The 10,587-nt window shown below is 31.3% G+C and overlaps 1 protein-coding gene across 1 annotated transcript; it reads left to right on the top strand.

Annotated features, from left to right (window-relative positions):
- Window positions 1-7,899: 7,899 nt before the first annotated feature.
- Window positions 7,900-8,877, top strand: LOC111989403 (gibberellin 2-beta-dioxygenase 8; the record flags this gene model as incomplete). Its single annotated transcript, XM_065763533.1, has 2 exons — window positions 7,900-8,221; window positions 8,641-8,877. Coding segments are annotated over 2 exons (559 nt in total), but the record flags the coding sequence as incomplete, so codon positions are not given.
- Between the last annotated feature and the right edge of the window lie 1,710 nt (window positions 8,878-10,587).

Below are 10,587 nucleotides of genomic sequence, written 5' to 3'. Positions count from 1 at the left end.
CCCGTAAAATTGATACATACCTATATTACGTTTGCGTACAACTATACGTAATTGGCCAATGCAACCAACGGCGCCGTTTTCTATGTATCAAACCCAGAAAGCTGATCCAGAGCCAGCTTGTTCAATTTCCCGACAAAATCAGAAGGGTACAAATCAGATTTGCCTTTGTTACTCCAAACCAAATCATATATAACCTCACATTTCAAAAAATCAAATCAAAACCTAATGTTACCCAAATACGTAAATACAAATCAGAATTGCATTTTTTGTAGTGACTTCTCATAAAGTAAATGTGATAATCTTAAATCAGGTGATACACTCAATTCCTCAAGGTTCCTAGTTTCCATAGAAAGAAGGTTCATTTTGCAAGAGTCATTGAATTTGTGCAAAAAAAAAAAATATATATATATATAATGCACTTTTAAGTATATGCATATTTATATAAGGAAAATTACCAATAATGCAAGAGTCATTGAATTTTTTTTTTTTTTTTTTTTTTTTTTTTTTTTTTTTTTACAATTATATACATTCAATTTTTTTTTCGGCATCTAGAATTTGGCAAAAACAGAGAAATAAGAGAGAAGGAGAGAGTTCTCTGTTCCCATTTATTTTTTCAGTTTCTTGAGTTTTGTTTTGTCCATTATTGTTTTTTTTTTGTTACAATTTTGTTCCTGTTTGGTAGTGTTTTTTTCTTCGTTTGCCACTGAAATTAATGTCTGAATTGTTTTTTTCCTTTTTCTTCTGTTTGTCCCTCCAGTTGCAGAATACTGTTTCCCTGTGCCAGATAAAGACATTGGGACTTCTGCAATAAGAGAATTAAAAGTTACAGCTGGATTTTAATTTCTTCGGTTCTTGCTAGAATTAAGATCCTATAGCCGAATGCAAATATTGAAGTGTGCTCTAGTATTCATTTGTTCTTTTGTCTACTGCCATTGCTAGTATTTTGCACAATTACTTCATATTGTACCTGATGCGTTCAACATCTAACCTAGTCACTTATGATCATCTTCAAGACATCTTCATGAACTTGTATTCCAAACTAAAGACATTATCAGACTTCTACTTTGAGTTTGAGGAGTTTGAGAGAGATGTAAATATATCACATATCACCTCTTGCACATGTTATTCTTTGTTGAAAAAAATTAAGGAAAATTTATTGTCATTAATTTTTTTCCAATCAAAGGATTCTTACTTTTTATATGTACCATACTTAGAGTTGTGTAAAGCAACAATTATAAAAAACAATAAAAAAAAGTAGTTGTTAAGGGCTTTTTCATGTGGATGTAGGCTATTGATAGGTTAAATTACATTATTCTTCTTGCTTCTTCTCTTTCCTCCATTCTATCTCTTTTATTTTTATTCCTTTCACTTTAAGAATATTATTATTGTTATTAGGTCAAACTGTAGATTATCCAAGGTGGCCACTAATTATCCAACAGGTTTCACTTTTCCCATGCATTAATCCTTTTTAAACATTTTACGATCTAAAATTTCAGTACTCCTCAAACATTAAAATTCTTATGATAGCTAACTACTGAATAGGGCTAAAGTGTAGATTTTTCTCACTATAGTTTTTTCTTAATTATCCGGCTGTAGTGAATATATTTGATTGGTCTAGGTGTTGGGGCTTCTCGGAATGCTCCACTATCTTAGAGTTTATTTCTTCTCTTAGTATTGCTCTTTAAATTTTTTCCTGTTCGTTGTTTGCTAGTTGTTTGGTTTATTGCTTTTCCTTGTGTTCCCCACCATGAACACCTTGTATTGGCTTTCGTCTGTTTTTTAGTTTGTTTTAATAATATTCTTATTACCTATCAAAAAAAAAAGAATATGTTTCTTTCTAACCAGCATGTTTATAATGCTTACTGCATACATTTTGTCATCCTAAATCAGTTATTATTTAGTACAAATATAGATTATTCCTTTTAAAGGACGCTAGAAATTATGATTAATGAGCCTTATTTATTCTACTTATTTTTCAAATTACTTTACAAAAAAAAAATTGTTTACATTGAAATTTTGCCTTTCACTAAAAAAGAAAGAAAATGTTACTACCTCCATTCCATTAGTTACTTCCAATGAATCATTAGAGCCAAGCTAAAAATCTAAAGGCCAAGGGCAGAGTTAGGATTTTTTGTTTGGGGGGCCACATTTTGGTACTATAGTAGTCACGAGCCAAGATTAATCATCACATACATGCACATACACATATATAAACAATTATATTTTGATACTAGAGTTGGTCATAGTTTATAAAATATATTGTGTATATAAAATTAACAACTATCGCATATGTATCTTCGCAAGATAATTTTGAAGGGAACTTATCATCTTTTATGTTCCGATGAGAATACAAAAGCTGTATAGTTTGATATTAATAATGTTAAAAAAGGAATTTGTGAAAACAAAAACTACTTTCTTTCTATAATTACTAGATTGATTGACAAATTCTATTGGTTTTTATAAGCATCATTGGACTAAGTCAAATATTTGGGGGGCCAAATTCTATTCTTATAGCTAAATATTTAAAATTTTTAGTACATACACATAATATAAAAGTATTTTTTAAAATTTTTATTTGTGAGGGGGGGGGGGGGGGGGAACCCTAAGTTTTGTGTAAAGGAAAGCTCCTCAAAGATCTCACAAGAGATTCACACAAAACAGCAATGTATGAGCAACAATACAATATGGACAACCTTCAAAAACGTGGCTAGGGTTTTGTTTATATACCTAGGGTAAAAACATAAAACCCTAAACGTTTAATGAAGTAGGGCTGAGTTGGAAATTCTGCAGAAAATTCAACCTGTGCGATTTTCGATCGATCGAGTCTATTCTTCGATCGATCGAGCCAGGCCGAAAGTCCCAAATACTTCTGCAGCCACTCGATTCCAACTTTACAATATTAAACCAACTTTGAGCAAGTCTAAATAAGACTAAATACAATGTTNGTAGGGCTGAGTTGGAAATTCTGCAGATAATTCAACCTGTGCGATTTTCGATCGATCGAGTCTATTCTTCGATCGATCGAGCCAGGCCGAAAGTCCCAAATACTTCTGCAGCCACTCGATTCCAACTTTACAATATTAAACCAACTTTGAGCAAGTCTAAATAAGACTAAATACAATGTTTTGATCATGGTTTGCCAACATTACAAATTAGAGTTCTAAATACATAAAATCCTAAGACCTTAGAACCTAACAATAGGTATTAGGAAATATGCTACATCAATTTTTATTTTTTTGAATTAATTTTTCAGTTTTTATCAATTTATTTATATATATTTTAATTTGTAAATATAGAAGAGTTCAAGTAATAACTAGTGAATGAGGCTTGAATCTCACATTTCCTTCTTCGACCATCTTTCTATTTTGGAAAAAACAAAAATAAAACCTATTAAAAGTTGATAAATATATATTATGTAGGGTCTTATTAATAACCTGTGGTTGTTTGTATCTTCCTATTTTTGCAAAAAAATAACTAGGAGGCCTATTTGGCAGTTAGTTAAGTGGTAATGTAACGTCAACTTGGCGAAAACACCTAAAGTAGGTGATTTGATTTGGATGTGAATGTGACTTTTTTTTCTTTTTCATATTTTGATGATGATGCCAATGTGAGTTTTGGAAGTGAAATGTTGTCTTTATTAGTCTATTTTACGGCTTATAAGCTTTTATCAGAAACCATGTTCATCGGGTTCCATGCGTTAACAATATCCCCTTGTGTGGAGAGGGAAGGGGACAAAGTCTACAAGTCTTATAAATCCAAGAATCAAAAGATCTTAAAGTCCTCTTGCAATGAAATGTATTTGAATGGATGTAAGGTTTCATGTTATAGTTTTTATTTTTATATTTTTTATAAATACAATAAAATTTCAACTTATTAGGTTTGCTCTATTATGATTAATTTTTATTATTAAATAAAACAACAATTAATTTTTTATATAAACAAAGTTCAAATCCCGTGTGTCTTTTTTGACAAAAGACTTTATTAATTATACTAATTAAAACCCACCATCCTATAGTTGAACCATGTTTAACTTAATGGCAAATAATTGATCTTGGATTCTTATTATTTTATGTTAATATTTCTACAATAAGTAATTATTTAGCATTGTAAAAGCGTAATAATTGCGTGTTTTTTCCTCTCACATAATAGTGAGTCTCATCATTACATTCATGATCAAACCTAATGTGAGAGTTATATATGTTGTTGGTTTCTGTTCTTTAGCAATGATATTAGCCTTTTCAGCCTCTTGTGCATTGAACTTAGACCTCACAAGGATTTCCATATAATTCCATTACTAGTACAACTATGATTACGAAGAAAATGAAAATAGTAAACATTGTTTCTTTTATGCCTTTAGCATGGGCCGAGCCATAGCCCCGCCATTCATGGTAGAGATGATTTCAACATCTTGAAGATCATTACTGTTGCAACCATTGGAACTTAAAAGAAAAGCAAGCGGGGAGCTTGTAGCTGATTAAGGAATTCAAGAAAGAAGTAGTCCGTGAATTCGGAGCCTGCGCGTGGTCGTGTCAGGAAGTTCTGCTGGTGGGTAGCATTAGGAAGTCGAGCGGGGAGCTTGTAGTCCTTTTGTACGAACTTCAATTCTTTCATAGTGAATTCAGGTTAGCCTTGAGGATCGGTGGGTCAAATCCTCCCCAGGTTTTTACCGTGTGGTTTCCTGGGTGATCATATCTTGTGTTATTTATTTTCCGTTGCTTTATATTCTTGATATGATTGTTTGGATTGTTTTAACCTAGAATTGCTTAATTTGACTAAGTAACAACTTGGCTAATAAATCTAGGCTACGCAATCTGTGTGTTTAAGGGGTCTAAAACCGTTCACCTATTGATCACATTTTTGTTTTTATACAACTGTATTTGATCATCAAATCATTAAACATAAAAAGATCTTGACAATATTTGTTGTTTCTATACAAATGTATTTAATCATCAAATCATGAAATTATAATATAGAAACCATTTAAAACCAATATCCAACCAAATATATAAATTATGTAAATAAATATTAGACATATATCTAGAAATTCATTGTGAATGTAAATAGAGATGAATTATAAGAAAATTTTCAAATTTTTTAAAATGAGATAGTTTAAACAATTTCAGTTTTTTTTTTTTTTTTAATAATAAGTTTCTTTATAATATTTTTACATAAATCAAGACATACACGTATGTATTTGATAACTATAATAACCTTCTTCCATTAACAGTTTATAGAAATATCAAAATACCAAACTTATTATGGAATTTTTTTTTTAATTAAAATGATAGTTAGATTTAAAGATAAATGGAAAAAGCTTCTACAAATTCGTTGGGTTTTTTTTTTTCGAGAGAATCCATTGGCGTTTAATGGGTCATAAGCTGAATTTCACACGCTAAAGCAATCTAAATATTGGGCTTTACTAATCTCACCAACCGAGTCAATGTATACCCATATTGAGCTATTGAATTGATTTTGTCTGTTGTATTTAGTTTCTTGGCATCTTTGAATTACTGTAATGTTAATTTGTTTCAAATCCTATCTTCTATCCTATATATAAATGTAATACATAATACACTTAACAAATTGTGTGACAATTCATCTAGACTCTAGAGCACCCTGTGTTTCAATTTGGTATCAAAGCCACTTAACCCTAATGTCTTCTTCTTTTTTCATTTTCCAACCTTCCCTAGTTGTTGCCTCTCCTCCTTTTATTTTATTTTTCCAATGCTCATAACTTTTTATTCAATAAACTTATCAACAAAAATTAGCACTATGGAAAACCCAAGTCATTCCAAACCTTAGAGATCAAGATCTTCACGGATTTGTTGATGGCTCCAACCCATGTTCCCCTTCTTTAATTTGTATTTACAACACCATGACTCCAAATCTTCCCTTCCTCTCTTGGAGTAATTAAGATGAACTCCCACGCGAGTCCTCTAGTATATTCTCTCTTTGATTCCTCATGAGTCCTCTAGTATATGCTCTCTTTGATGAGATCCCACTCCTTGTCGCTACTCTCCCATTTACTTCTACAACTAGTAGGCCTTTTTTCACTCAAGATTTTAACATTTGTGTTTTCAATAGTTTTTAATCTAACCTTCGCGATTTGTTCACATTCTAGCCCTATTTCTTTCCCATAGCTATAAAGCCTTTTTCTCAAACACAAGTTCCTTCCCTCACTACTCCTGATAAGTTCTTGTCACAATGAACACCAAGATCACACCTCATGCAAATATTGCCCAACATGGTCATCCTATTTTTCACTAGGGGTAAGGATTACCACTTTTGCAGTTGTGGCCATGGTTGCAACGAAGTGGTGGCTAATTTTATCATGGGTATACTTGTACCCCAAATCATGAATCTCGCTGTCACTGTTAAATTTGCAATGGAATTAATCATACAATAGCCTCCGATAGTGCTTATATATTCTATTCAAGATTGGTTGCCAACTTCAAATCGCCTTCCACCTCTTCCATTTGGTCCTATCCCAGGTATCAATCGAGTTGTTGATCTCAACAACAACCTTCTCCCTATCTTCATTCTAGTATATGTTGATGGCATCATTGTCACCATAAAAATGCCCCCACAGTGTCTCCTCAATCATTTCTTCCCTGAAATCTAAGTTTGCTCTCAAGGGCCTGGGGCTATTGCATAGTTTCTGGGAGTAGTGGTTACTCATTTTTCCAATGTACTTCATTTATCCCTTTGTGAGGAATATTTTTGACATTCTTGACCAAGTTGGTATGGCCATATAAACTGTTAAATAATTTAGTTTTGGGGGTTTGGTTTGACGCTTATAATTGCTGGGGGGGTTTGACACTAAAATTGCTTCTTGCCAATTTTGTGAAACATTTTTGAATTTTTAAGTGGTTTTCTAAGCCAAATCGAGTATGGTAGCTCAGTTAACACCTTTCGGTGTTTCTAAGGGAGATTCAAAATTCAAATAACCGCACCATAACTATCAAATTATTTAAAAAAAAAAAAAAAAAAAGAGGTGGCTTTTTAAGGAGAACAACTACATCTTCTCATATTATTAATCCAAATAGGTCCTAATTCATTACATTTTTATGAGATTAAGGGAAAGTGTTATATAGGTCTTTTCCAAAGTTAACTGGTATATATGGTTAATAATGGTGCCGATTAGAAAGTTTTACAAAGATGAATTAGGAAAAGGAAAATAGTTTAGATCGGAAGAAGGAAATTGATGAAGAAAATAGAGGTATATTTACAGACAATTCCTTCAAAGGACTGTTTGGAAAATCACAAAACCAGACTTACCAAGAGTAACGTAACTAACACAGTGTACCCTAATTGTTTTTGCTGAGAACACAGTGTACCCTAATTAGGGCTGTATATAACGTTACAGTACATAAAGATGATACCTCGCATGAATTTTCATAAATTCCTTTATCATTATCATTCATTTACGCACGCCATCAATTTATAAATTGTTTAAATATTTATGTTTCAAAGAAAAAAATTATCCTTAATTACAAAACTACTGGAAAAAAAAATCATAACATGCTATTTTATGAAAACAATTATGTAAAAATAAGTTTTTCTGCAGAAAATATTACTCCTATATCCCACAATAATAACACTGCCATTTCTAGTGTATGTATGCATTTCTCAAGCTTGGTAAATTATCAGAAATTAGGTCGTTTCTCTATTCTTTTCTCTTTTTCTTTTTCTTTTCTTTTTCTTTCTTTTTTTTTTTTTTTTTGTTAATTTGGTTTCTCTTTTTCTTTTTTTTCTTTTTCTTTCTTTTTTTTTTTTTTTTTTTTGTTAATTTGGTTAATCACAATTCATAAAGTTTTTGTGTACAGTTTTGTAGGTCCTCCTCCATTTAATTTTCTGTCTATTATTTTCTTTTTCTTTTTCTTTTTCTTTTTTGTTCAGGTCAACCATTGACGCATTTGGGACAACAGCTTCCACTCTGGCTCAAAGCTTAGCTGAAATTCTGGCCCAGAGTTTAGGCATTGAATCTAATTTCTTCCGAGAGAATTGCCTGCCAAAAACTAGTTATATTCGAATGAACAGATATCCTAAATGTACATTGGCACCCAAAGTCTTTGGCCTGGTGCCTCACTCGGATAGCAATTTGCTCACAATATTGTATCAAGATCAGGTTGGTGGATTGCAATTGATGAAAGATGGAAGATGGTTTAAAGTTAAACCTAATCCAAAAGCTCTAATTATCAACATCGGTGACTTATTTCAGGTAAGCTTGTATGTATCCACTTGAAACTATTTTATTCATTAAGCTTTGCCTCTATTTTCCATGAAAACTTAAGATTATGTGGATTCATTAAGCCTAACCTCTATTTTCTATACATATATCTTTATAGCCTCACATTTGGTTTATAATCCAGCGACCCTGATCTCCTCTCTGATATTTCCATCCAGACATATATTGTACAGTTTAGAAAAAGTATGCTAGGAAAACATTAAATGCTAGCTTTACTTGCCTATTAGAAAAGCTAGAAAGACACACACTAAAATTAATGGAGAACCCATGCTTGCAATTAGGACTATTTGAACAAGATATTAAATACTTTGAATAGTAATTGCAAACATAATTGAAGCCAACTAGCAATTAGCATACCTTTGATAATATGTTGCTGATTTTGTATGATGCAGGCACTGAGCAATGATGTTTTCAAGAGCATCAAACACCGAGTGGTTTCACCTCAAGAAGTTGAAAGGTTCTCTGCGGCATATTTCTACTGCCCCTCCAATGATGCAGTAATCCAGAGCTATAACAAGCCCGCCATGTACAGACCATTTACTCTCAGAGAGTATAGACAGCAAATCCAAAAGGATGTTCAAGATACTGGTGACAAAATAGGTCTCTCAAGGTTTCTCCTCTCTGAATAATATTTCACCAAAGATTGTGTCTAATAGCTAGGGTGTGTGGTTTGGGAATGAGTCCCTTAGTCCCACCTTGGAGTTGGAGTTGGAGTTGGAGTTGGAGTTTGAGTTGTATCTGGGTTGTAATAAATAATGTTGATTTGGATTTTTTTTTTTTAAATTAAAAAAAAACGGGGGGATTTGATATGACTAGTTTGTATCTAGGTTGTAACAAATAGTTTCATCTTAAGTTTGAACTTGTAATCATTGAAAGTATGACGGATATATAATTTATTTTACTTGTCATTATTTTGTATATTTTGTGATCATGAAGTAGGATTAATACCAATGACGAAACCAAAGCTAGACCAAGGGGTCCATGACCAATCCTGAGTTCTTAATTTTTTTAAAAATTATATATACTTGGCCCCTAAAAAAGTGGGAGTTGGGCAATCTATTCTCATGATTGTGTGTACTGTTTTTGACTTTTTGTAAAACGCGAAAACATGTTTGGTGGTTGTTTGGATTTTTTTTTTTTTTAAATTTATTCAAAAGACTAATATCTTTTACTTTTTTATTTATTTAATTATAAAGTTTAACTTATGAAGTACATTTTCGATGAATGTCATTTTTATTATTAGACAAAAATATTAAATGATTTTTTATGTAAATAGAAATTGAACTCTAAATTTCTTATTCAACTATCATAAACTTATATTTTTCACTTATTTGGCATTGGTTGTTTGCCTCTTGGGGCTTAAATTTTTTTTTTTTTTTTTGGTAGCATTAATTATATTTTTAGTTTATAAAATATTTGCATATAATTAGATGATAAATATGGCTTTATTTGATTGGTAAATCGTGGAAAACCTAGCTAACATATTTTAGTTTTACAAAAATACAAATGTAAATAATTCAAAAACAATTATTTTGTATCTTTTTATATTCAAAGTTTTTCTTTTTAGAATGATATCACAATTATTATAAATTTTACTACACTGTCTTTAAAAAAATTTAATTACTATATTATTGAAATGACACTAATTATTACATTTATTAACACGTTAGACATTAGATTCTAAAAAGAAAAATTATTTAGATTTACCCTCCTTATTTAAAAACTCCTAAATCCAGTCAGGTTAAAACTAAATATATGTACAAGTTCCTTTACATGGTTGAATATAATGGGCATATTAATCCCAGTTTTCCTATTAACACAATTTTTGCCATGATATTTACTACTATAATTGATCGAAGTGATTAATTGTAAGTGATGAAAAATCAATTTCATATCATCTATAACTTTTTTTTTCCCAATGCTCTAGCTACTCTAACAAGTTAGGGTGAAACTTACGTCCCTCCACTTTCTTTATAAATTCCCGTCTGATCTGAGCTTGACTTATTGTCATTACCATGTGCTTCACTTGTAGTTTTCTTCGACCTGAATCTAAGTACTGTATATTGAGATGACGTGTGGAGGCTACATGCATGAGATTGAGGAAAGGGTTGGGTCTAGTATCCAATAGCACTAAACCTATTAGAGCATCCACAGCAGTGGATCTATAATTTTAGCTATTTAGCATTAATAAAAGTTACTTTATCTATTTTAGCTACACACATGCTGCAGTAGTGGATCTATTTTAGTTTTTAACACAATAAAATAATATAAACATCATAATAAAATAATATATCTATTACAATAAAATAATCTATCCCACAATAATAAAAACACCACAA

Source organism: Quercus suber, unplaced genomic scaffold (assembly GCF_002906115.3).
Source record: "Quercus suber isolate HL8 unplaced genomic scaffold, Cork oak 2.0 scaffold_512, whole genome shotgun sequence".
Classification (NCBI taxonomy): Eukaryota; Viridiplantae; Streptophyta; class Magnoliopsida; order Fagales; family Fagaceae; genus Quercus; species Quercus suber.
This window is presented reverse-complemented; position numbering and strand designations above follow the sequence as displayed.